The sequence below is a fragment of the Nomascus leucogenys genome, chromosome 1a (assembly GCF_006542625.1).
Source record: "Nomascus leucogenys isolate Asia chromosome 1a, Asia_NLE_v1, whole genome shotgun sequence".
Taxonomy (NCBI): Eukaryota; Metazoa; Chordata; class Mammalia; order Primates; family Hylobatidae; genus Nomascus; species Nomascus leucogenys.
This window is the reverse complement of record NC_044381.1, coordinates 40,974,511-41,001,654: the sequence shown is the minus strand read 5'-3', so window position 1 is coordinate 41,001,654 and position 27,144 is coordinate 40,974,511. Positions and strand designations below refer to the sequence as shown.

General features: G+C 54.4%; 1 protein-coding gene across 1 annotated transcript in view; it reads left to right on the top strand.

Annotated features, from left to right (window-relative positions):
• The window catches only part of WNK2 (WNK lysine deficient protein kinase 2), a 135,165-nt gene that overhangs the window by 45,382 nt on the left and 62,639 nt on the right, over nt 1-27,144 (top strand). Inside the window, 8 exon segments of the mRNA XM_030802187.1 lie at nt 68-288; nt 3,967-4,124; nt 7,385-7,473; nt 8,904-9,123; nt 16,701-16,992; nt 21,693-21,892; nt 25,082-25,237; nt 25,721-25,912. Of these exon segments, the coding sequence (XP_030658047.1) occupies nt 68-288; nt 3,967-4,124; nt 7,385-7,473; nt 8,904-9,123; nt 16,701-16,992; nt 21,693-21,892; nt 25,082-25,237; nt 25,721-25,912 (1,528 nt within the window).

Below are 27,144 nucleotides of genomic sequence, written 5' to 3'. Positions count from 1 at the left end.
TGGGGGCTTTGCTAGGGGGCCGCTGCCGGCGAGCTGCTTGGTGAGCTGTGCCCGTGAACCCCTGCAGGTACCTGAAGCGGTTCAAGGTGATGAAGCCCAAGGTTCTCCGCAGCTGGTGCCGGCAGATCCTGAAGGGCCTGCTGTTCCTGCACACAAGGACACCGCCCATCATCCACCGAGACCTGAAATGTGACAATATTTTTATCACCGGACCGACTGGGTCTGTGAAGATTGGCGACTTGGGCCTGGCCACTCTCAAAAGAGCATCATTTGCCAAAAGTGTGATAGGTAAACCTACTTTTCCTCCCCAGGCCCTGGGAGCGCATGAGAAGCTGGGCAGCATTGAGGGCTGGCAAGCATCCAGTTTTGTTCAGACCTGGTGCAGGAGACCCAGTGGGAAGAGCGTCTGGGTGCGGGAGCCTCGGGCTGGGGTGTCTGGGCTACCCCGCCAAGCCTTTTGTAGCTCAGCTGGAGGGCCTGCCCACTCGTTGGATTCCTGGGCCACTTGGGCTGGGACAGCTGACTTGGCTCCCTCCCTCCCCTGCTGCCCCTGCCTTGTCCAACTCTGGCCCCAGATGGTCTTTGTGTTCCCTCCGTGGCTGTGGCTTGGGTGCCAGCTCTGATTGTCTAGCAGGGGAGGTGGGCTGGGTGCCGATGCTCGTGGTGTGTGTGGGCACTGTGGGCACTCGGGAGAGGGAAGCTGCCCTGACCACAGAGGAACTCGGGAGGTTTGTGGCCAGTGACGCTGGAGCTCTCAGTGGGCAGGGAGGTGCCACCCAGGCTGTGAGGCCCAAGGAAGTGAGAACTTGGAGTATCTGGGGAATCCACATACCTGTGGGGCGGGGCACAGAGCAGGCGTTGTGCACAGGATAGGAGCAGGGCGCCGAGGAATTAATTCAGTTTGTTGGGCATTTCAGGCCTCAGAGCAGTGCCCCTCCTGTGAGAAGGCTTCCCAGCCTTCTTTTGGGGCGAGATGCCCTCGCCCCTAGGGGCAGCTGGCCTGGAGCTTCTTTGCAGAGACCAGGGGTCTGCGTTGTGCCATGTACCTGGCCCCAGGTGTGCTCCTGGCACAGTGGGTGTGAAGTGTCCACTGGTCCTGGGTGGGGACCTCCACGGGCTTTGAAAAGAATGCTTGGGTGGCTGTGGAGCAGCTGTTTCTGGGGCCAGGATGATGGGAAAGCTGCAACATGTGCAGGGCAAGCAGCGTGGGTCAGGGCTCAGGAAGCCCAGATGGGACCCGATCGGATCAGATTGGGAGAGGCTCCCCCATGTTAATGAAGACCCAGTGTGCCCCCAATGTGAGGGCAGGACAGTGAGCAGTCGATCTTGGGGCTTTGTGAATTCTTAGTTCTGCTGCATGTTTGAGGACAGAACTTGGCAGGTGTGGGGAAAATGAGACTCCAGAGCTGCTTTGGTTTGGAAGTGTGTTCAGAATGTGACATCTGGGGCAAGGTGGCTGCCCGGGGGTGGCCCTGTGGACACAAAGCCTCTGGCATTCTGGGGGAGCTGAGTGGTGGAGCGTAGGGGCTGACCCAGGGTTCAGTTTCTCCATCTGTGAAATGGGTGTATAGGTGAGGGTCTCTACTCCCTCCTGGAGGGGCTGAGAGCAGGGGCCCAGGACTGTGGAGAGCCCATGCCCAGGGCCTTGAGCTCTGTGTACTTTCTGGGCAGATTTTGCAAATTTGGCCTCGGAAGTGGTAGGAACCCAGGTCTCAAACCCCGGGTGCAGTCGGGTGGCAAGAGGGAGGCTTGGGATCTCCCACTCAGGAGTGAACACTCCTGGAAGAAGAAGCACAGCCCACTGTGAAGCGGCTGCCCCGGCAGAGCCCCTTGGCTTCCTCTGGCTGGGCGGCTCTTTGCCTTCTTAGAAACCAGGTTTCGAGTTGCTGGATCAGGTCGAGATGAAGGCCAGGTGTTTCCAGCAGGCACAGTGGGGAGACCTTGTGACCCGCGTAGTTTCCCCGCTCTGTGGGCTGTCCCTCATCACCCCAGCTTTTGCTTAGCTGGAGTCCAGGAAGCTTTGGTTAGAGAGGCCACAACCAGGAGTGTCCTCAGCTGCTCAGGCTCCTAGAGAATGAGGCTGAAGCAGGAGAATTGCTTAAGCTCAGGAGTTCGGGGCTAGCCTAGGCAATGTAGTGAGACCCCTGTCTCTACAAAAAAAAAAAAAAAGGAAATGGGAAGGAAGGAAAGAGAGAGAGAGAGAAAAAGAGAGAAAGAAAAGAAAGAAAAAGAAATTAGCGCGGCGTGGTGAACACCTGTGGTCCCAGCTACTTGGGAGGCTGAGGTGGGAGGACTGCTTGAGACTGGGAGGTCGAGGTTGCAGTGAGCTGTGTTCATGCCACTGCACTCAAGCCTGGGCGACAGAGCACGATCCTGTCTCAAAAAAAAAAAAAAAAAAAAAAAATTGCTAGTGCAGCAAATTTTCAGTATAATCATGTGGTTAAAAAACCCAAAAGAATAAAAGTTCCCAGCGCCAGGCCCCTCCATTCAGCTCCTGTTGTTTCTCATGGGTTCTTCCAGAGTTCTGTGTGCCTAAGACTGAAACCTAAACCATATTCTTGTCCCAATTTTTATCCAAAATGTTAACTTTAAAAAAGAGTGGCCAGGCACGGTGGCTCACACCTGTAATCCCAGCACTTTGGGAGGCCGAGGCAGGCGGATCATTTAAGGTCAGGAGTTCAAGAACAGCCTGACCAACGTGGTGAAACCCCATCTCTACTAAAAATACAAAAAAATTAGCTGGGCATGGCGGTGGATGCTTGTAGTCCCAGCTACTTGGGAGGCTGAAGAATTGCTTGAACCTGGGAGGTGGAGGTTGCAGTGAGTCGAGATCACGCCATTGCACTCCAGCCTGGGGGACAGAGTGAGATTCCATCTCAAAAAAAAAAAGTAACACATTTTAAATTGAAATGATGGGTAAACAAAACACGTACTTTTAAAACGCATTAATTAGTTAGCATGAGCTTTTAAAAAGAAACTAGAACATTTTGAAGACCTTCCAAAGTCGACAAATATCTAGACGTTAAAAGCAGCCGTACGGAAGTCTCTAGTCCCCTTTCTTTGCATTCAGAGCGACAGACACGCAACTGGACTTATTTTAATAAAAAGGCCTTTACAGTTGCTGTATTATGAAAGCAAAAGCTTATTATAGAGAATAGAGAGACCCCAGACCAATATAAGTAAAAGAAAAATCAGCCCTCACCCCCTGCAGACATCATCTTGCCCTGGGAGTTTGGTTTTGCATAGGTGAGGCCAGCCAGCACGTCTAGCCTCATGCTCATTTTGCTCAGCCTATCATAGCTTTGCCATGTCCTTCAAAATTCAGTGAAGACACTGTTTTTGCATCTCTTGTGTTTAAGAGCCACATACAGTTCCCATCTTAGCAACTCTGTGGTTCTGTCAGGTGGGTACCATTTTTTACCCCACCCCCATTCAGGGACACTGTCTTTAGTGATGCTGATTGTTGTACATGCTGCGTGACACTTGTAGGGGTGGGCTGAGTGTACCCAGCCTTTCCCTGCTTTGGGACATGTAGGGGTTTTGCGGCTTTAGGTAGCTTTGTAGCAACCCAAGTTCTTTCTGCTCTAGGGTGTCTGAATGTGGCTGCGGCCAAGCCTGTGGCAGGATCATAGTGTCCGTAGGCGAGGGCGTGCTCAGGGTTTTGCCTCCTTCCAGGCCCAGACCCCATGCCCTGGGGAGTCATAGTCTCCCAGCTTATGAGCAGGGGATGGCTCTGTCACCTGATTTCTAACCCTGGACTCCTGTGGTTCCAGGTGGAACTTTTGGAACCACACCTGTGTCCCAAGTGAGGGGCAGGGCTGGCCCTGGGGTCCAAGTGTTCTGAGTGTGCCATGGGATGTGGAGGGGACATGGGGCTCTGGGCAGCCAAAGCTCCCGGGACACTGGCTCCAGCTCTTCCTGGGCCCGTGGCCAGCTGACCGCTGCGTCTGTTGCTCCCGGGCACAGGTACTCCCGAGTTCATGGCGCCCGAGATGTACGAGGAGCACTACGATGAGTCCGTGGACGTCTATGCCTTTGGGATGTGCATGCTGGAGATGGCCACCTCAGAGTACCCCTACTCGGAGTGCCAGAACGCGGCCCAGATCTACCGCAAGGTCACCTGTGTGAGTCCACCTGGCCCCTTGGTTAATTAATATGGACATAGAGGCCTTGGGCCGTGCCCTGGGCTGGGCTCCATGTGCCTCTGTAAAGCCATCCTGGCAGCTGTGTAAGGAGCTTGGCCATTTTACAGAGGAGGAAACTGAGGAGATTGGCCATTTTACAGAGGGGGAAACTGAGGCTTAGTAGCGGGGTGGTCACTCAAGGTCTCCTACCTGAAGTGATGGTGGTGCATGGGGCACTGTGGGCAGTGCTTAGCCATGGAGGTTGTCGCTCTCACAGCAGGGACAGTGGGGAAACTGAGGCTCAGAGAGGCTGCAGCTTCACCATAGCCCCCTGCCTGGAGGCTTGCCTAGGCCACCCATCCCCAGTGCTCACACTCTGGGCCGCCCATGGCTGCCTGTTTTCCTATCTTCTTTATTTTGAAACAATGGTTTGATTCCTTTTTCAGCTAAACCAGTCACCCCTACACCAAGTGTGTCTCTACGCCATCGTCAGCGCTAGGCAGCTAGGAACATTAATCCCTGTTTTGCTGTCGCTGTGATTTTTTTCTTTAATTGGACGGCTTCAGCTGCATAAACAGATCTGTCTTGTCCTCCCTCTGTGGTGGCCCCGCTGGGTGGAGGGAATGCAAACAAAACATCTGGAAGTGGAATGGCCGGGCCGATTCTTTCTGTGCCTGTTTTCTGCACCGTCTGTCTTGTTGTGAAGCCCAGGGGCCTGCAGAGCTGTCCCTGACACGCAGCATCCGCACTGAGGGCCCAGGCTGCCCTGATCCCTGCAGTCCCTGCTGTCTCCACGTGCCACCTGACTGGGTGGGGCCGCGCTGCCCCTCAGTGCTGCTTTGCGGGGCCATGGCTGCTTCTGCAGGTGCACCAGGGGCTGTGGTCCTCAGCAGTTGTGCAGCCTTACCCTGACCCATCCCTCCATCCTGAGCCCTCCTTGCAGATTACCTGCATTTCTGTCCCTTGGTTGTTGTAAATCATCAGTCACTTGGTTGTTCTGAGCCCCTCCTGTGTGCCCCTGAGGAAGTGGGAGGGCAGACAGAGTCCTTGACTCACCTGTGGGCCTGGGTCAGAAACTTCACAGACAGGTGCACAGTTTTCCATGGGTCCTGGAAGGAGTGGGGACCTGCTGGCTGTGTGCAGCGGCCCTCCGGGGAGGCAGGGATGGTCTGCAGCAGGAGGAAGTGGGGCACTCCAGAGGTCAAGAGCTCCATTTGCCAGGCCTTGGGGTGCTGGTGTGGGATGGGAGGGCCCCTGGGTTCACTGTGGAGGGTGGATGGTGGTCTGTCCCGAAGCCATCCCAGGGGCTGGTGGTGCTCCTCGACCCTGGGGGTGTACACTACTGGGCAGAGCCCCTTAGGTTCTTCACTCCTGTGTCTGCCCCAGGCTGCGGACTCCAGCACCCAGGGCAGGTGGGCGTGTCCCCACCCTCCTCCCTGACCTTGGGAAAACTTATGCTTTATGTTCTCTATATTAAGAGTCAGGTGAAGCTTTTGAAGGCCAAATCGTGTTGAAGGAGGAAGAATGTGATAGTTGGTACCCTCATTGTGTTTAAAATTTTTTAAAATTAGTTGCTCATACGCTGTCTTACTCCACTTTCACAAAACAACCTAGCATATTGCAAGCAGCACCTGGCCCCACCCTGCTGCTTCTGAGGTTCGAGTCGGGTTGCAGGGCTTGCCCTCTGCTCCCTTCATGCACAGCCATTGGCTGGGCGAGGAGCCACTGTCCCTCAGGCTGCCACATGCACCCCTCTGCAACAAAGCTGCATGGCCTGGCCCTTGGCCAGCAGCAGTGACCACAAATAGTGCTCCTGCACCCTCAAGGAGGAGGTGTGGGGAGGAAGCCCAGGTGTGGTTAGAAAGGCCCGGCTCTGTGGGAGGCGTCCCATCCACTGCATCATGGCACTGCCTCTGCTAGCCTCCTGGCACAGGGGCCCTCGTGGTTGGGAGGTTCGGTGAAGCTCTGATCAACACCGTTCCAGAGACTGGCTGCTGCATTTGAGGTGTTAACCCCAGTGTCAAATTCTGCAGCTGAGGTGGAGGTGTGCAGTGTGTTGTGGCTGGGGTGATGGTGGCTTTGACAGACGTAGGGTGACCCAAGAAGGTTCTGAATGGTAGGAGATCAGGCTCCTGGCTTCAAGCAGTGGGGAGGGGAGACTTGGAAGGGAATTGCAGCGGTTTCACAGAATTCTCCAATTTATTCCCAGCTCTGCTTTATCTTGCTCCATCTATGGGCGTAGAGTTTCCATCAAAGTTGTGAAATTTTAAGCCATTATTTCTTCAAGTCTTTTTTTTATGTCCCCTTATCCTTTTTGAGATTCCAGTTTTATGGATGTCATGTGCATATGTGACCTTGGTAGCATTTCAGATTCTGAAATGAACAGAATAGAGCCTCAGTGACCATCTTCCTCTGCTGCACCACATCTTCAGGTTCACTCGTCTTTTTTCTACAGTGTATAATCTGCTGTCAGTCTGCTGCGGTGAAGCGTTCAATTTAGATGGGCTTTTCATCTCGAGTTCTATTTGGTTCTGTTTTTATCTCTCATTTTTTATGTTCATTTTCCTTTACTACTTGTATGTATCTGTAAAGAGTTTTAACCTGCTTGTCTACAAGTTGCAGCCCCTCTCATTTGTAGGTCTCTTTCTGTTGGCTGGCTTTTCTGCAGGGTTGTGGGTCACATTTTCTTACATCTCAGCATTTCTAGTAATTTTTGATTGGATGCCGTACATTGTACACATCCTGACCTGTGTGAACTCTGCGAATTGCCCTGCCTGCAGCTCCCTGTGGTTCTTTACCCGGCCCTGTGGCATTGACAATGCACATGTGGTTCTGTGGTCTGGTCCTCAGCAAAGGCTGGAGGGGACCCAGGTGCAGATACTTGGGGCTCTTTTTTTTTGCTGTGTATTCTCTTCTTTCTGGAACTCTGCCTGTGGCCTCCTCAGCCTCCCTGAACTCAGCTGTACCCCTCAACTCAGTGGGGCCGCAGGGCTCTGGTGGGTTATGGTGCCTTGTCTGGGAACTGCTCTGGGCAGTGAGCTGGGGCCATGGGGGATTGTTTCCCTTTCTCCCAGAGCCTGCGTTTGGCGCTGCCCTGTCATCCGTTTCGCATATTTTGCCCAGTTTTCTAGTAGTTTGTGCAGGTTAAGTCCAATGCCCGTGTCCTGCCATGGATGGGCGTGGGAGTTCCTCCCACTGTGGTGGAGGCCTCGCCTTCCAGCGGCCGGTCAGGTCAGGTAACTCTGCTCTCTCTCTGTCAGGGTATCAAGCCGGCCAGCTTTGAGAAAGTGCACGATCCCGAAATCAAGGAGATTATTGGGGAGTGTATCTGCAAAAACAAGGAGGAAAGGTGAGTTCCCCTAAAGGGCCTTGGGTTCTGGGGTCCATCTCCAGCTGAACTCATTCCAGCTGGCATTGAGAGCTGTGTTCTTGATGAGAGGACTTCAAGACAGGCAGGCTCAGGCCAGGGTGTCTGGGGCACGTTAGCAGGGGCTGGTGAGCATGTCGGCCCTGGGTGCGTGTCGGTGACACCAGGCCAGGAGGCCAGGCCCTCACGTCCTTGTCGGCCATCTGGGAACCCACTCCTTGGCTTTGGGGAAAACTCCCTCCTTGGCTTTGGAGACAGTCCTGTCCTTGGCTGGCCGCTCCTCCAGGACCCAGCCTGTAGTGGCTGAGCGCCTGGGGCTTCCCCAGCCCCTCTGCTCCTCTCTGCATGACTCCCATGCCTTGAAGAACATCCCCGCACCAAGGGCTCTAGGTGTGGGCCTCCCTTTTGAGCCCTGACGTGTATTTCATGGACCTGGTTGTTTGACCCTTCTCAAAAACAGCAGGCCTGGAACCGCTCCACAAAGCCAGCTCCCCACCTCCAAGCAGGGCCTGTCCTTCCCTGTTGGTCAGGTGGAAGGCTGGGGGTGCTTCCTTAGCTTTCCCTCCCCCTCACACTGGAGTACACCCACCATCTGACGTGACACCCCACAGCAGTAAGCAGGGACAGACTGTGGATACCCGAAACCACACCGGTGACTCTGGAGCACACACAGAGGAAGCCAGGCCCCAAAGAGTGCATGCTGTGTGGTTGCAGTTACAGGGTAAAGGGGGTTATAGGTTAGTAGTTAGGGAGGCTTCTTTGGGTGGCCAAGCCCTGCAGAGCCCCGAAGTGGTCACCATGGCAACACCCTGTGGCCTGCCCTCCCGGATCCCTGCAAAGAGCCTTCGAGGCTGGGTCTGGCTGGGGCCCCCTGGTTCTGCAGGTCCTCACTCTTCTCCAGCTCGCCCTCTGCCCTGCTCCCTGTCATCTGGCCAGCGTCCTGAAGGAAGCCCCCTTGACAAGGTCACTGCTTCATGGCACTGGGTGCAGGGAGCTCAGAGTGTGAGGGCTCCGCTTCTGTGTCCATTTTAGACCTACCCAGGACTAAACACTAAAATGTTTCAGTTGTGTCTTCTGACAATTGAAAGCTGGCTAGCACATCCACAGGGGCTGTATTTGCATAATGGGAGGCCTAATGTTTTTCCAGATCCTCTTTTGTATCATTGAATCTTTTATGAGCATGTTCTTTTTTATAATGAGGGGGAATAAAGGAAGTCTTAAAACACTATGTGTTAATAGTAAGACTGGATTCACTGAAATCTTTTCTTCACCCCTGGGAGTGCTGAGACATGAGGCCTGGCCTCAGGCGCCTGCAGGTATGCTTGTCCTTACCCTGGTGCACGTGGCCACAGGAGCCTGGGCATGGAGGCCCTGGCGCCCATGCCTCTGCCTGTCAGCCGCTCTCCCTCCAGGTACGAGATCAAAGACCTGCTGAGCCACGCCTTCTTCGCAGAGGACACGGGCGTGAGGGTTGAGCTCGCGGAGGAGGACCACGGCAGGAAGTCCACCATCGCCCTGAGGCTCTGGGTGGAAGACCCTAAGAAACTGAAGGGAAAGCCCAAGGACAATGGAGCCATAGAGTTCACCTTCGACCTGGAGAAGGAGACGCCGGATGAAGTGGCCCAAGAGATGGTAAGCGGGACTCAGATGGGGTGTGGTGGGTGCAGGTGTTGGCAGCTCGCGGCTTCCAAGGTTGAGAACAAAAGTGGGCTGAGGGGGCTTGCTCCGGAGGGGACTGCAAGGCCAGTGGGTGCGGCGGTGCCGTCCAGGCAGGTGTGGGCAGCTGAGGTCTCACGGCCTGGCCACATCTGCCTAGGGTCTGCACAGGGGTGGCCTAAGTGGGAGTCCCCTCAAGAACACAGCACCCAGGGGATTAGCAGCTCCGAGCCAGTGCAGTGCAGGAATTCAGGGTGGGTGTTCAGAGAGCAACCCAGGACCTCTGACTTGTCAGAAAGGCCTTACTTGCTTTGCCGGACTCTTGCTGACTTTGTGTCAGTGTGGTGGCTTTGGGATCTTTGCCTTTCCTTTTGTTTGGGAGCGCTGTTATATTGGGTTTCCGGAACCTGGGACTTTTCCACCTAGAAAGGTGGGTCGGGTGTACCTTTCCGCCTCTTCTTTTCCTCCTGCTCCTCTCATCATCTTCAGCTCTGTGGATGAGGAGTGGGTTGGGGCTGGCAGCAGAAGTGCCCCTTTGTGCTGGGGTGTCATCGGGGCCTCATTGGAGGGGGTGCTGAGCCGGCTGGAATGAGAGGCAGAAGAGACAGGGCCACAGGCACAGGCAGAAAGGAGTGGGAGTGGTCCAGGTGCAGTGGTAGGAGGAGAGGCCACGGTGACGATGCCAGGGGGTCAGTGATGGAATGGGAATTGTGTGGGGTGTGGGGACAGGTGCAGCAGGTGGGACAGATCTAGATTATTCTGACTTGATTCTCAGGTCTGTGCCATCCAGTAAAATCGCCACTGCCCACATGTGCTATTAAAATATAAATTAATTAAAATTTAAAATCCACGTTCTCAGTCCCACTGGCCATATTTCAAGTGCTCGGTACCAAGTGTGGTTAGTGGTTCTTGTCTTGCACAGTGCAGGACGTTTCTGGCCTGGAATGTTCTATGGGGCACTGCTGCCCTGGGCCGGGGGCTGTTAGAAGTTCTTGGACAAGCAGACGTTGGTGACACCCCTGCAGGGATAGGGCATGTTTGCTGGGCATTGGGCAGTGGACGCTAGAGAGGGAAAGTGGTGAGAGCCTGGCCTGGGAGGGCCCCAGGGCCAACATTGCTGCCTGAGAACCCTCGTGCAGGGCCTAGAGACAGACAGAAACGTCTTTGTTGTTGGTTACAAAACATGAACAAACGTTGACATTAAGTCAGACAACTTGATACGAAGGACAGGAATGTCTGCACTGGAACAGGTGAAAAGAAAGTCACAAAGGGGAAGACCAGTGGGAACGAGAGGCTAGGAAGAAGGCAGTTAGTATTGCGTGGTAAGAAAGTTGCGCATTTGCAGTGAACACCTGAGCAGAAATAAATCTGGTGTGTTCATGGTGGAGAGCCCTCGGCTCATGTGTCCTGACCACAAAGGTGCTCGCCGTTTTTTCTTTCTTTTGAATAAGCTTTTTACTGAATACATCACGTCTGTTGAAAATGTCCATCAGTCACCAGTTCCAGGCTGATGATTCTTCCCAAACTTCACTTCTCCAGGCCGGGCTGGGTCTCAGTAAAGGGAAGTGGATCACACCTGGATGGGGGTTGCAGAGAGGTGGGAGGGGCGGCTGCTCCGGAAGGTTCCTGCGGAGGTCTGACTCGGGTGTGGAAACTGAGGCTTGGCGATACCATGGAAGGTGCGTGGGCCCTCGGAGCCAGGAACCCTGGGGTGCAGTGAGCTGCGTGTTTGTCACAGACTCTGCTCCTCCTGGCAGCTCCTTGTCCATGGGGGCACTGGTATGTGGTGCATAAGGGATTCAGTGGGCCACATGGTGTAGGTTACGCCGTGAGGTCAGTGCAGGGAGCAGCAGTCTCTCAGCTGGACTTCCTGCAGCCGTGACCCCTGAGGAAGGAAGCAGGTGGAACCGGGCTGCTCCTGGGGCTGGCTGTGTGGCTGAGGGCTTTGGGCTACTTGAGCTAAGGTCCTGCTGGGGTCTTGGCACGCTTCCTGCTGCTCCTAGCCTCTCCACAGCTGTAGGATGGGGTGCTCCTGGTGTGGACCTGAGTGCAGGGCCTCAGTGCCTGGGACTTGGACTGGAGGAGACGCCTCCTCAGGCTGCCAGTGCCTCGGGCCAGGGCTCTGCTTTCCCCTGCATAGTGGCCCATGTCCTGGGCTGTGACAGCACAGTGAGGATGGCTACAGCGTCCCATTGTGGGGTGGCGCCCAGGCTGGCTTCTCTTTGGGGCTCCTGCAAGCTGGCTGCACCATCACCGCAGATGCTGCAAAGTGGCCACCTGTGTCCCCACCTGGCCCACTCTCATCTGGCTTATCTCTGGTCACATCCCTGACCCAAACACAGAAGCCTCTGCTATGAGCAGATCTAATGGGATCAATGAGCTCTGTGCTTCCTGGAGGATCTTTCATGGCTCTCCATGACCATGTGGTGCACAGAGGTACATTTTTTCAAATTGAATTGCTTCAAGTTTGCTGTGAATTACATTCGGATAATTACCAGCATATCTATCCTGTGACTTCAGGTGCACCATTTCTCTGCTGATGTAATATAGCTGTCCCTTCACACATTCATTGCAAATAGCAAGTGCCGAGTGAGATGCTGCACAGGCTGTGTACATTGTGTAAGCTGAGGATTGGGATGGTGGCTGCAGGCCAAGAACATCTTTCCGGAGGCACCTGGCTGGCCGCTCAGTGGGATAGCTGAGGTTTTGAGAGGACAGAAGATGGCCTTGAGGGAGGATGAGGATGACCTGTGGGAGTCTCACACACACATGAGGATGAGGAACGTCCTGGGGCAGCTGTGCTGGCTCTGACCTTGCAGGGAGTTACCTCTGTCCCGATGCTGAGGTCTGGGCCAAGGGCAAGGATAGGAGGACATTGGGGTGACCTGGTTTTGATGTGGTGACAGCCTCAGGAAGGGCAGGAGAACGAGGCGCTCTTGTTCCTTCCACGAATGTGGTTATGCTTGGTCAGTGCTGGGGGGACAGGGTATGAGGGACTGGGGAGCCGTGTCAGGAGGCCAAGTGCTACAGCGACAGCTGAGCGGCAGAGGGGACATCAGAGCCCACTTAGCGCCAATTCCAACATGGGTGGTGCAGCCTGGGGAGGGGCCCAGGATTCTACCAGAGCAGTATTACTGCCTGCACCAGACCTCGTGGCCTCCTTGCCTGTCTTGGGTTCTGTCCTAAGGTGGCAAAGCCCAGAACCTGCCCTGGGCCTTGTCTAGCAGCTCCCAAGACAGGCAAGCGGGAGGAGCCTCCCAAGACTGCGACTCCTCCCTGCTTTTCATCCACACGGAGACTCGGCCTCCCTGCCCCCACCCTCCTGCAGGGTCGTTGTGGATGCAGCTGTCCCTTCAACCTACAGCCTCCTGCGCCTGTCACCACACAAGTCCCCGTCCCTGGCAATTGACTGAACTCTGGGGCTGTGTTCCTGCATCATTTCACAGCAGAGGCCCCTTGGCCCCAGCAACTTCACCCCTGCTTCTGCATCTTTTACATTTTTTTCATTGTGAGACACGTCACCCGTGAAATAGAGCATCCAAGAAGAAGGGACACGACCTGTGCTCAGCTAAAGCACAACAATAAATAGCACCCGCCCCGCTCTGCTAAGAACAGGGAAGGCAGGACCTCAAGAGCCGCCTGACAGCAGCTGGAAGCAACATGCTCCTACCTTGGGACTCACTCCCCGGGAAAAGCTTGTGTGCCCCAGCAGGTTGACACTGGGTCCCTATGGGGCCTTTCCAGGTTCTAACCTCTCACTACTCCTTCCCGCCCATTTCAGACACCAGAGTCCGTCACTGGCCTCCCTGGGGTCCTGACACCAGCCCTGCCATGGATCCTAGACTGGAGGGGCCTCGCCGTGATGCAGTGAAAACAGCTTGATGTTGGTATATCTGCTGCGGCTAGAGAGACACTAGCACCTGGCTCTGAGGCTGCTCTTGTTCCTAAAATCTGAGATTAGGCTGGGTGCAGTCACCCACGCCTGTCATCCCAGCACTTTGGGAGGCCAAGGCAGGAGGATCGCTTGAGCTTAGGAGGCCTTTGCCGTGAGCCGTATCCCGCTGCATGATTTCCAGCCTGGGTGGCAGAGTGAGACCCTGTCTCAAACAAACAAAAGTCCCTGAGATTAGCAGGTGTTAGGCCGTAGAGATGTTCTGGAATCCAGATGAGACTTCCTTCTGGAAGGACCCCGAGGGTGGGAGAGAATGCAGATGGGGCAGAGCTCTCCTCCTGAAGTCACCTCTCAGCAAGTTCCACTCGGCGGATGGAAGGGGCCAGATGGAGCTCCCCAGGGAGAGACAGAGGAAATAGCGGACTCTGTGGGGCCTGGGCCAGCTTCAATCAGTAAGGGACTCTGGGAGTCGACCCCCAAGGGGATTCCCAGCCAGCCCTCCCCTCCACCTTCATACTCTCCCGATAATGCAATGCGCCTGTGTGGCACTCACCATGGCTAAATGTTTTCCTGTTTGGGAAAAAAAAATAGAAGAAACACTTTAGAGAGGAAGGCTGGGGTTGATGATGAAGACAGAGTCGCAAGGGAAAATGGGCTGTGGGCTGTGGCGCCAGCAGCAAATAGTAATGGCAGCAGGAGGACGTGGCCTTGGCAGCCTCTGGTCACGTATCTGGGCTGAGGTGGGCAAGGGCAGGGCCACGTCCTGGATATGACCCCGAGGCTACGTGGAGCCTTAGGAATGGCCTCACCCACATTCTCACTAGGAGCAAAGGCCAGGGCCAAGCAGGTCTGGCCAGCTGTGCATACCTGCCCCCGGGTGCCAGTGACAGGGACACCTGCCTCGGCCTCCCTGTGACCCCCCCAGGGTTGGAGCTTGTTCTCCGGGGCTCCCTAGAAAAAAGTCCGCTCTGGACTCTGAGCCAGAAGAGAACCTGGTGCCTGGTTTCTCCTCCTTCCCAGCTGGGCTGCCCTGCTGCTGAGTGGCCTTGGGGCTGGCTTGGGGCCAGTGGCGACCCTGAGTGTAGATGGGTCCCACTGACTGAGCCGTGAGCTTCTGTCCCATCTCACTGGCCCCCCTCCCCCGCCCCACTCATGTCTCTTCTGAATCAGGGGAGACTGACCAGGGCTGTTTCTGTTAGGGAACATCATTCTGTGGAAAAAAATTGTCTTTTGAAACAAAGATTTTTGAATAATCACAAACTTACTGAAAAATTGCAAGGACACTACAAAGAACCATTTATTTTCCATGAACCATTTGAGACTAAGTGGCTGACCTGGTTCTCCTGAAGCCCTGAATACTTTCATGTCTGCTTCCTGAAACTAGGGCACTTTCTTGCATCCGGAAGTACCGTCAATCCTCAGGCCCATCCTCCTATCCGCAGGCCACTCAGGTCCCCAGTTGTCCCAGTGACACCATCACAAGGCCTCTGGGCCCCTTTTCCTCGCCTGACTTCCATGTCCTGTCCCTCAGGACAGGCTCAGGTGTCCCTCTGTGGGTGGGTCACAGTCGGGTCTTGCATCTCCATGGGAATCTCATGGAAGGGGCTGAGTTTGCATGCGTTTCCCAGGGGTGCACGGCTTCACCCGCCAGTTAGGCAGATGCTGGCTCTCAGCTTGGTGCAGGGCGCCCGTGGCTTCTCTAAGTTGAGCTCCTCTCACCTTTCGCAACTGTACGTGTCTCATGGAGAATGTTTGGACACTGTAAATATCTTGTTTGTCACCAATCTTCCCACTTACTTCTCTACCTCTCTGTGGCCTCGTGGTTTTCTGTTTTGCTCAATGGGTCCTGCTCCATGGATTGAGCTGTCCCATTGCTGCCTGGTGAGTCACTCGAAACGCCCCGGCCACAACCTTGGAGGTCAGGGATCAGGTACCTTGGCTTAGGGCCCCAGTGAGATGGGATCGGGTGTTGGCCAGGGCTGCAGTCTCAGACCCTGCCTCAGAACTCAGTTCCCTGCCAGGAGGGGCTCTGCATAGGGTCATTTGTGACATGGCTTCCCCTAGAGCAGATGATCCACAGGAAAGGGAGGCAAAGAGACTGGGTGAGGGAGCCACAGAGGAGAAACAGAGGGAGGGAGAGATGGAGATAGAGAGGCCACACCTACCCGCCGCCCCCCACCTGATACCAGCAGTGACACCTCACCCCTCCTGCCACCCCCATATGCAAAATGCATGTCAGAGTCTGTGGACACGTCCTTTAAACCGTCATCGTGTCACTGTTCATTTTGATGCTCAAAATGCCCCAGATTTGCCAGTGGGAGGCCCTCAGCACTGGCTCCCGTGCCGTTTTGCACGTCCCTGTCACTCTGAGCACGTCCTCACTATCAAGCTCATCCTGTCCTTCTCCTGCCCAGCCTTGAGCTGCCGCCTCTTAGAGCCGCGCTGCGTTCCTGTCCTGGCCGAGCTCTGTGTGCTCCTTGCTGTGGGTGTTGTTGCTCCCAGGCCCTCCTGATGAACTCAGTTCACAAGTACACATGCGTCTGTACATTTACACCACGAAGGTGTCGCGAGCCTGCCTGTGCAGTCTGTCTGTGTTTATTCACGTCTGTTGTGCGCTTCACACCAACAGCTCCAATTCCCACCCGGCAAAAAGGTTCCTGTTGAAAATTTCTGCCTCTCCACACCTGAGGAGCCTGGCGTCCACTATCCCTAATATATTTTCTTGTTTGGTCACTTTTGCGGGGTCGCTGGCCTCCATTGGTGCTGTCACCACCTCCCCTCCCCGACAGCTGTGACTCCCTCTGTGCCTGGCACTGCCCCGAAGCCAGGATGCCCTCCTGCACGGGCACCTCCGCCCTACTGCGGAGGCCTGGCTGGTCCAGCCTGACCTAGCGCCTTTAGGACTGAGGTGCTCAGGAAGGGAGGGGAAGTGCGGGTGGATCTGGAATCTTTGTTCTGTGTTTTCATGTGTTTGTGGTTACTACAACTGCAGCCTAGCAAGAGCAGCCCCTTCAAAAGGGATCTCTTTCATCAGAAGAAAGAAGGTAGTTATTCCATGAATATTCTTGGCGAGCTCATGATGTTTCCTGGAGACCTTGGGGCTCTCTTACAAATGCTGTCAAGGTTGTGCTTGGTAAATCAGTTTTAAAACTTGCCAGGCATCAGTGCATACCTTAGTGGTCCCTAATGACAAAACGCATGTCCTTCCTCCATCCGCAGCTCGGGTGTGGCCCTGTTCCCCCATCTTTGGGCAGCCCCAGACTCAGAGACGTTTCAGGAAAGTGCTAGCTCCAAAGCTCCTTGTCACCACTTCTGAGCATGGAGACAATCAGGAGCCCCTTCCTGTCTGCCACCAGCCCTGGGGGGGCCGGGAGCTCAGGGAGCCCTCGGGTCCGGTTGAGGGGCTGGTCTGCTTTGCTCTTGTTGTGGACTCTGTGGGAGGCAGGTCAGGCCTGCGTGGTGGTGGTCTTTCTTTGCCTTGCCTGGCAAACCCCTGCCGTGCCATCTCTGAGCTGTCCCCGCGGATTTTACACTCAGTGGCAGTGGGGTGGCGAGTGTGTCCTGCGTGGATGAGCCAGTGATGGGAAAGCACTTTAGGTAAGGGGTGTGGGCCGGCGAGGGCTGATCCCCAGCAATGCTGACAACATGACTGCCTTTACAGATTGAGTCTGGATTCTTCCATGAGAGTGACGTCAAGATCGTGGCCAAGTCCATCCGTGACCGCGTGGCTTTGATCCAGTGGCGGCGGGAGAGGATCTGGCCTGCGCTGCAGCCCAAGGAGCAGCAGGATGTGGGCAGCCCGGACAAGGCCAGGGGTCCGCCGGTGCCCCTGCAGGTCCAGGTGACCTACCATGCACAGGCTGGGCAGCCTGGGCCACCAGAGCCTGAGGAGCCGGAGGCTGACCAGCACCTCCTGCCACCTACGTTGCCGACCAGCGCCACCTCCCTGGCCTGTGAGTGCTCAGGGGTGGGGTGGCCATGGGCACCCCTCCCACCTACCCTGCAGAAACCAGCTACTGGGCAAATAAAAATGAAGTCCTCTCCTTTTATTGGAATGCTTTGTGAGAAAGGGGGTCAGCATAGCATCCCCTCGGAGGAGACATCATGTAGCTCTGAGCTGTCCTCACATAGCATGGGTGATTGCTTTAGCTGTAGGTAGTTCCCGGGAGTCCTGGCTGGGCGCCTATGCCCCATGACAGGCTCGTCTTCTGCCAGCACCCTTGGTGCCAGGGCATGTCGTGAACTTCAGAAGAGAGCAACTTCCAGGGTGGTGGGGCCAGCAGACCCAAGCACTGGGATGTGCAGGGCCTGATTCTGTGACCAGCCTGGGCCCTGTCCCCCCAGCCCACCATGCAGGGTGTGGACCCTAGGTGTGGGTGAGCCTTGTTTCAGGGAAGGAATTGGGGCTTTCTCAACATTTCCCGGTGATCTGCTATGGATCTGTGGACTTGGGGCAGGTCCCTTAACCTGTCTGAGAATGACAGTTCTGCCCCCTTGGGGGGAATGTGAAGGCCAGGTGAGGTGGCGGCAGCAGCTGCTTGGTGGGACATCTGTCCTGGGAACAGAGTGTGCTGCTTGCTGGCTTGGCTTGTGGTGTTGCCATGGGGACCTCCCATCCCCTGTACTATCTCCCTTCTAAGGCAGAACCTTTGGGACCTTTTGTACATTTTCAGTAGGGTGTTACTGATGAATTGGCAGGAATCACTTTGGATCAGGCTTCATCTAAGACCATTTAGGGAAAACCTAGTATCTTCTGCACATACAGGCAGAAAAGTTCCTGCATGTGCCCTCAACATCCTAAGAATTCAGCAGTGAGCTGAGGACTGAGGAACATGGCTTTGTTCATTCTGTGAATATGCATGGGATAGAATGACAGAGCCACGGGACCTGCCCGGGCCAATATTTCAGATCATTCATGTGCAAAGACTGAAATAGTCTGTTTAATTTATTTAATATGCACATCCTTCATTTATCATTGAAATGGCTAGTTCTTCAAAGTAGGCTATTTAAATTCAAACAAGCAGTCATCATGTCGAGATGGTTTGCCTACTATTTATGTCACTCGAACCTGCTCAGGTTTGCTTTGGAGAATAAAATTGGTACATTATTGCTCCATTTTCTGATACATCTAAAAAAATTAAAGAGCACCGACTTTTTGTAAGAAGAAATTCTTCACATCCGACACAGCACTACACACTTTTAAATCGTAATTGTGGGTTAAACAATTTCTAGGATGGGAGTTTAAAAATCTCCTTTTTTCAAACTTTGAAGAGACGTAGTTTGAGGATATTTCTATATGTTTAGCTTGTGGTCAGATAGTATAATTCAGGTTTGATCCACTGTGGGAAAATCAGATGGAGACACTGATTAACTGATGATTGCAATTCAGGTGTGGGTGTTCTCTCTGCAGACAGGCCCACTTCCAGACCGACTGAGAAGGATTCTGTGTGCTTTGTGCAGAGGCCATGGCCACGCTTCTCAAAAACGCTTTTTTTTTTGTTTTTTTTTTTGAGACAGAGTCTTGCTCTGTTGCCCAGGCTGGAGTGCAGTGGCACGATCTTGGCTCACTGCAAGCTCCGCCTACCGGGTTCATGCCATCTCCTGCCTCAGCCCCCTGGGTAGGTGGGATTACTACCTGCTTCCACTTCCAGCTTAGATTAGGCACCTGCTACCACGCCCAGCTAATTTTTTTGTATTTTTAGTAGAGACAGGGTTTTACCGTGTTAGCCAGGATGGTCTCGATCTCCTGACCTCGTGATCCGCCCGCCTCAGCCTCTGAAAGTGCTGGGATTACAGGTGTGAGCCACCGCAACCGGCCCCTCAAAAACACTTTTACTTGTTCATTGCGGTTTCTTTAAACTAGGTAATATAGCCACATGGCGTAAAATTCAAAAAGGCCAGGAGGTAGCAAATCACTTCATTGTCCTCCCTAGAGGCAACAGATGCTACCAATTTTTTTTTTTTTTTTTTTTTTTTTTTAAGACAGAGTCTCACTCTGTCTCCAGGCTGGAGTGCACTGGTGCGATGTTGGCTCCCTGCAACCTCTGCCTCCCGGTTTCAAGTGATTCTTCTGCTTCAGCCTCCTGAGTAGCTGGGACTACAGGCATGTGCCATCACGCCCAGCTAATTTTTGTATTTTAATACAAAAATAATAATACAAAACAATAATAAAACATGTAGCCTACCACACACATAGAACACCCATAGGCACACATGGAACACACACACAAATACATAGGCACATCTACACATGCACATACATGTGGATCCCACACGTGAACACCTGCACACAGACATTCATGCCCCACGTGTGTGTATACATGCACACCCACCCTGCATGCAAATGGACACGTATGTACACATGTGAACACCCCACAAATATGAACACATTCACATGCACACGTCTGCACTCATGCATAAATATGCACATGCACACTGACATCCACATGTGTGCACACATGTACACCCTTATCCCCTTCTGTTTCATAATGGATAGCACCCCACATAGCCTTCTGCACCTTGCTCTGGGATGTGCTGGGTAAGAGCAGGAACCCCATAATCCAAGAAGAACCCGGTCTGTGTAACAAGATTGGCAAACAGACACACATTATTGTATTGGAAGATGCAACAGTATGTCAGTTTTTACAGTTTTCCCTTGTTGTGTTTTCTTAAACTGCCCACCAAGTGTCCTGACCAAGCAGGGGCTTCCTTGGTGACTCCATTTAAGCAGCTGATGACTGTAGTAGCACATTTGCCAATAGTTTCAAAAATGTCTTCTAAAATGTTTAATTGTGTAATCAATGAACTCATTCACTTTTTTTTTCTTTTTTTTTTGAGACGGAGTCTCGCTCTGTCGCCCAGGCTGGAGTGCAGTGGCAGTATCTTGGCTCACTGCAACCACTATGTCCTGGGTTCAAGCGATTCTCCTGCCTCAGCCTCCCGAGTAGCTGGGAATACAGGTGTGTGCCACCATGCCCAGCTGATTTTTTTTGTATTTTTAGTAGAGGCGGGGTTTCGCTATGTTGGCCGGGCTGGTCTCAAACCCCTGACCTCGTGATCTGCCTGCCTCAGCCTCCCAAAATGCTGGGATTACAGACATGAGCCACCATGCCCGGCACATATTCACTTTAAATATGTAAAATGTGGGCTGGGCATGGTGGCTCCTTTTGGGAGTCAAAGGTGGGTGGGTCACTTGAGCCCAGGGTTTGGAGACCAGTCTGGGCAACATGGCAAAACCCCATCTCTACAAAAGATAGAAAAATTAGCCAGGTGTGGTGGTATATGCCTGTAGTTCTAGCTACTCAGGAGGCTGAAGCAGGAGAATTGTTTGAGCCTGGGAGGTCAAGGCTGTAGTGAGCCATGATCACACCACTGCACTCCAGTCCAGATGACAGTGAGACCTTGTCTCAAATAAATAAATAAATAAACAAATAAAATGCTACACATATGGTTAGAATTGCTCTACTTGAAACTTGTCAGGTCTGTGCACGTTCTCCCCTTCCTCCCCGTCCTCCTCTCCCCCCTTTTCTCTAAGTGGAAGTGACCACTTTAGTGACCACTCGGCTCATTAAAAATCAGAGTTACCTGTCTGATTGGTTTTGCACAATTAAACCTCAGCATTTCTTATGTCTTCCTAGGTTACAATAGATTCTATCCATTCCTGGGAAAAGTTATTTTAACGCCAAGCCAACAGGATTTCCCCTTTGTTTAAATTATAAACGGACACAGTATTCTGAAATGCAGCCCCTTGCGAAAATAGCGTGGCGTTTGTAAGTGGTAAATTCTAAAGTTTCTGTAGCTTTTGGCATCTGGAAGCAGTAAGCCCAAAGTACCATTTCAGACAGGTTTTTGTTCTCCCCTCTGCTGGCATGACCCCATAGGCTGAAGATGTTCCCAGGCACACTGTAGTATGAGAAGCCCGTGGGCTCTGGGGTCATGTCTGTGCCCCCATGAGCAGGCAGGTCTGTTTGGGTTTGATGGGGACCAGGCCAGCCTGAGCCATGTGAGGCCTCTGGGGGAGCTCAGGCCATGGGCACTTGGTGCCACCCCTGCCACCGCATCCACTGCACAGGGGAATAGTGGGTGCATTTCCCTCTCAAGCCCTCTCTGTCGGTGTTGGGGGCACCTTGACCCCATTTTCCAACCAAGTTAGACCTGGTCCCGTGACCTCAATCCCCGCAGTTTGGGCCCTTTGCCATGGTGTGTGAAGGTGGTCAGAGTCCTGAGACACCCTCCCTGCTTATAAAACACAGGTGATATTTATCTCTACAGTGAAGACATCAGTTTTTTCTTACCTCAGACATTCCTTTGGCCTCCCAAGTCCCTTGTGCCTTTAAGAGCTGGAATGTGTGCTTGCTGCCCAGGCCATGGCGAGCTGGTTGTGGGTACCTGCCTTGCGGGAGGATTGGCACGATGTACCTGCCCTGACATCATGCTGGCCAGACATGGGCAGTGTTGGAGTGGGGCACCGTGACAGCATCCCCAGTATGGTTCTGTAGCAGCCAATTGTTTAAACAATATGCGCGGGTTATTTATGTGATCTGGAGAAACAATCAAGCCTTTATTTTGCAGAAGAAAATATGCAGATGAGCCATTGTTTGTTCATGTGACATTTGGAGATGTCCACTCTAAGTCCTGCTTTTGTCCTCCCCAGCGGACAGCACCTTCGACAGCGGCCAGGGCTCTACCGTGTACTCGGACTCGCAGAGCAGCCAGCAGAGCGTGGTGCTTGGCTCCCTTGCCGACGCAGCGCCGCCCCCGGCCCAGTGTGTGTGCAGCCCCCCTGTGAGCGAGGGGCCCGTCCTGCCACAGAGCCTGCCCTCACTGGGGGCCTACCAGCAGCCCACGGCTGCAGTGAGTCAGAGCGCCACTCCCACCCCCTTCCCCATCCCCACTACCTGGTCTGAGGGCCCTGAGGGCTCTAAATTCTGTGATGGGCTGTCCAGGCTGCACTGCACTGTGGTCAGCATTAAAAGTGGCCTGTGGTCAGTGTCCAGCCACACTTCCCCTGGGGAGACATTCAAAAGCCAGGCCCAGAGGAAAGCCCCGTCCTTGCTGCCAGCTGCGGAACTACTGGCCGAGTAGCCCTGACGTTCCCGTAAAGACCTACTAGATAGGAAAGACACCCTGTTGGAAAACAGACCCCAGGACACCCAGAGTTTGGGAGGCTATGATAGAGCTGAGTGGTTCCCTCTGGGGAGCAGGCACAGTGATAATGGTGACAACCCACAGCCACAATCGTGATACCCACTGACAGTGCCCTGGGCCTGGGACATTATCCCAGGCTATTCCATAGATCACAGAAAAGCATCATTTGTAAGAAGGAAACCTGAGATTCGATCTCGCTGCCCAGCCTCCTGAGGGGCTCCTGGCACTTCTCTCCCAGATATTGTGTAGCGGTTAAAGTCAGAGCTATGAAAATAGGGCGGGAATGAGGGGAACAGTTTCAGGGAGCATGTGTGGCGAAAGAGTGATGGAGCCTCGGGCTGTGACGACGCGTGTGGGTTGATTCCCACGGGAAAGACTAAGATGAGTGGGGTCACATTCGGCATTTATTTTTTTATTTTGATTTTTAAAAAACACTTTAGAAAGCAAAACAGTTGCTCCTCGCAGTCCCAAGTGCCCAGCCACAGAGGGGTTGCCCATGAGCCCCAGGCAGTAGATTGGTACCCTCAGAGCATAGTTTGTTTATTTATTTATTTATTTGAGATGGAGTCTTGCTCTGTTGTCCAGGCTGGAGTGCAGTGGCTCAGTCTCAGCTCACTGTAACCTCTGCCTCCTGGGTTCAAGTGTTTCCTCTGCCTCAGCCTCCTGAGTAGCTGGGATTACAGGCACACGCCACCATGCCCAGCTAATTTTTGTATTTTTAGTAGAGACGAGGTTTCACCATGTTGGCCAGCCTGGTCTCAAACTCCGGACCTCAGGTGATCCTCCTCGGCCTCCCAAAGTGCTGGGATTACATGTGTGAGCCACTGCACCCAGCCTCAGAGGGTGGTTTATGGGGTGGGCTGTCTCACCTCCTGTGTGAGCTGGGAAGCCCAAGCAGGGACATCACAGGTGCAGCCACTGTGTACTCTGGGCCAAGCTCCTCCTTCCCTAGTGAGCAGCTCCTGCCTGGCGCTTTGGCTGTGCTGGTTGTCACTCGCACACTCAGCGCTGTGGCCCGTCTTCTTGATGTAGGCTGAGCGTGGGCACATGGGCTGTTCTGGCCTCCTCTTTCCTGCTGGCTGCCCTGCTGCACCCTTGCATGCGGGACCAGCCTTCCCAGGCCTGCTCAGTCGGAAGGGTCCAGAAAGGCCCTTTGGAAAAGCAGTTGAAGCTGTTTGCCCAGTCTGCCTTTGCTGACTGCAGCCCCAGGACTCATTTGCAATTTGCATTTGCAGTTTTCTTCATTTCACAAAATGAAGTGAAATACAATTTTAAACAGCAGAAAGACCTCATTTAAGGAAAGGTGAGGCTGAACGTGGTGGCTCATGCCTGTAATCCCAGCATTTTGGGAGCCGAAGGCAGGAAGATCACTTGAGCCGAAGAGTTCCAGGCCAGCCTGGGCAAAAAAGCAAGACCCTGTCTCTACAACAAATTAAAAAAAAAAAAGAAAAGGCTACTTGCTGCTCCAGAGTGGTGGTTCTTGGCTTTGAGGATTGGCTGAACTGGGGCTGGACTGGAATGTTCTGCCTGGCTCTCATCCCTCCTCAGCCTAGGTTAGGGCTTCCCATGCCATTTGATGCCACATGAGGCACTCCTGGCCTGGGCTCCCACTGGGCCAAGTCCCTCTCCTGTGGCCTGGCATCAGCGTGGAAACCAGCACACCTGAGCAGGGACATCACAGGTACAGTCACCTTGGACTAGGGGCCTGAGTCTCCGTCTTCCTACCTAGTGACACAGAGACAACTTACTCAAAAAGGATGAGGCCTGGAAGGAGTCCCCAGGTGTGCTGAGGGCTCTCCCTACCCCTCCGTGCCTTTCCTGGGTGGTTGCCATGGTGATGTGTCTGCAGCACCCAGTGAAGGAGGATAAACAGCTAAGGAGGAGCAGCTGTCGTGGGGTTGCCAGGCTGACCTGGAGGCTGTCAGGAGCATGAGGCCACTTGCTCCTAGGCTGCCAGGCCCTGCCCGAGCTCCTGGGCTGTGCACAGTGCCCAGAGCTGGTAGACGGATGGTCCGGCCCAGTCAGGCCCATCCTCCACTCCCTGGCTTCAGGTGAATCCAGAAGCCCAGCTCAATCCCAGATACACTTGGTCCAACCACTCACACCATGCTGCCTTTCATAAAGCACCCACTGCGAAAGACAAGTGAGGAGGGCAGTTTTGGGCATGCCGTCACTCACGTGATCCAGAGAACCCCACGGGAGAGAGTGTTCGTGGCAGGATGGAAGAGCCATGATCCTCTGTAGCCCTGTCTGCTCCTCACATTCTCGTTTTGAAATAAATCCCAGACAGCAAGACACTTGCCCTGTAAATGATTCAGCCTCTGGCTCTGCACAATGACTCTTAGAGAACAAAGCCCAATTCCGTTACTACACCAACAAATTAACAAATTCGCAGCAATTCCTCAATGGCAGCAAATACCCATTCTGAGAGCTTAGATTTCCCATTCTTTTGTGGTCTGTGTTCGCTCCACTGCTGGAGTGCTCGCATGCTGTTCCAGAGCCCATTTCTCTCCATATCGTCTGTGAGTTATGTATAAGTTTTCATCTTACATAGTCACAGTCGTATGGAGCGTGAGCTTCCCCAGTTTAATGTCCTTGGGAGCCTTTCTCCACGGTTCTGCAAAGCCTCTGTGCTGGCCTTTTTTGTGGTTGTGTAATGTTCTGTGGGGCTGACGTGCCTGGCCACCCCTGGGCTGGGGGCTGTGTTATTCCTGGCCCTTCACTGTTGTGAATGATGCCCAGGGCCCCCTCACTGCTTCTGCTGTCATGTTCCTGGGAAGAGGGACCCTGGTGGGGACCAGGCACAGGGATGACATGAGGCTACCCTGCCCCTGCCCAGGAGGGGGCCTGGTGGCTGAGAGTTGCGGCTGAGTGTGGCCCTGGTGCTCTCTGCAGCCTGGCCTGCCGGTGGGCTCCGTCCCGGCCCCTGCCTGCCCTCCGCCCCTCCAGCAGCACTTCCCGGATCCGGCCATGAGCTTCGCCCCCGTGCTGCCGCCGCCCAGCACCCCTGTGCCCACGGGCCCAGGCCAGCCAGCGCCCCCCGGCCAGCAGGTGAGTGTGGCACCTCCTGTGGCCACTGTCCCTCCAGGCAGGCAGTCAGCTCTGCTGGCCCCTGGGCCCAGGTCTGTGAGCACCTTCCGCAGATCCTTCATTCAAATCCTCTGTGGTTCCCCTGGGTCTTTGGTGTGCCTAAGGGATGGGGGTGACTCTCGTATGTGCATGTGCGTGTGTGTGTGTGTGCATTTGCGTGTGTGCATAGTGTTCACAGTGCCCTGCACATGGAAGGCTCTGCTCACACAGAACATCTCTGCAAGATCTGCTATGCCCTGGCTCCAGGCTGGCTGGAGTTTGGTGGTTTTTGTGTCTGAATGTGTATACGTGTGACTGTGCAAGTGTGTGTGCAGGCATGTGTGAATGTGAGCGTATGCGTGTACATGTGAGGGTGAGGGTTGATATCCTGTCATGTGTAACCAGGGGGGTGTACTTGTCTGGGCAGATTGGTGGTCTAAAGGGAGCTACCTTCTCTCCCTCTAGCCTCCTCCGCTGGCCCAGCCGACACCCCTGCCGCAGGTCCTGGCCCCACAGCCCGTGGGCCCCCTCCAGCCGGTTCCCCCCCACCTGCCACCATACCTGGCTCCAGCCTCCCAAGTGGGGGCCCCTGCTCAGCTGAAGCCCCTCCAGATGCCACAGGCGCCCCTGCAGCCGCTTGCTCAAGTCCCTCCGCAGGTACTTCTAGGTTGATGGCTGCCGTCAGTGATGGCGCACGCTTTGCCAGGCCCTGGCTGGTGCACCAGGACACCCACAGAGGGGGTTGTCTGTGCATGTGACCTGTGACCTGGGGTCGGGCTGGCCAGGGAGTTGGGGCTGGGCTGGGGAGTCCGGGCTGGGCAGCGTGGGCTTTGTGCACAGTCATATGCACCAGGAACACTCCAGGGACCCACACAACCGGCCACTTGTCCCTTGGTGTCTGGCTTGGCTGCTGTCTCCTGCCCTCCAGCCTCACCTTCTCTACCAACCTGGCAGGCTGCTCTTGGTCCTTCCAGGCCATGACACCTGGGCTGTGAGTGGCAGATGGGGTCCTTCAGGAAGGGTGGGCAGCCCGGCACCCCATCACCTGGCACCCTCCCAGCAACGTGCCCATCTGCCCTCAGCTTACCCATGTGCCCAGGCTCATCCAAGATAGGAAAAGGTTTGTTAGTCCAAGGTCACGGACAGCAGTCCTTGAGGTGGTTGCTGGGTTGGCACAGAAAGCAGGTAGGTTTGCCTCAGAGGAGCGTTCTTCCTGTGGAGCTCCCCCAGGGCCGTGCGGCATGTGGCTTCTCGGAGTTCCAAAGCCAGCCTGTGGCATTGCTGACTGCAGGGAAGCCCAGTCAGCAAGGCTCGGCTCACACAGCAGAAGTGACTTCTGCTGTCTCCCTCTGGGTACACTGTCCATCACTCGAGGGACCCGACTGCATATAACTGGTGCAGAATGTAGCCAGGGCCAGGGCACCATTGCCCAGGTAAATGGCATGGAGGATTCTAGGTACTTCTGAGGCCTTCGGTGACCTGGACAGGCTGATCAGTGATAAGACTGGAAGTGTGCTTCACTCTAAAGATGGGGCAAGCGAGTGTTCCTGTGATTCACGAGCCCCACTTGGAAGATTCTTTTTTCTCACCCTGCTCAGGCCCAGATGTCACCATAGGACATTAGGCAGCTTCAGGGTCTAGTGAAATCGTTATCTTGCTCGTTCAGACAGACAGGAGTCCATGTGCATTTTTGCTGCCTCGTGATTGCATGGAGGTGTAGGCCAGGTGACACACACCAGCATGCACGAGACGGCTGTCAAAGATGGAAGTGCTAAGTCCACGTGGCCGGGTGGCAGCCACCCCCAGGAGACACATGCATTGCTGAGAAGATACAGGCAAGGTTTCGGGAGTTCCTGGTGTGGCAAGGCTGGACAGGATAGGGGTGTCCC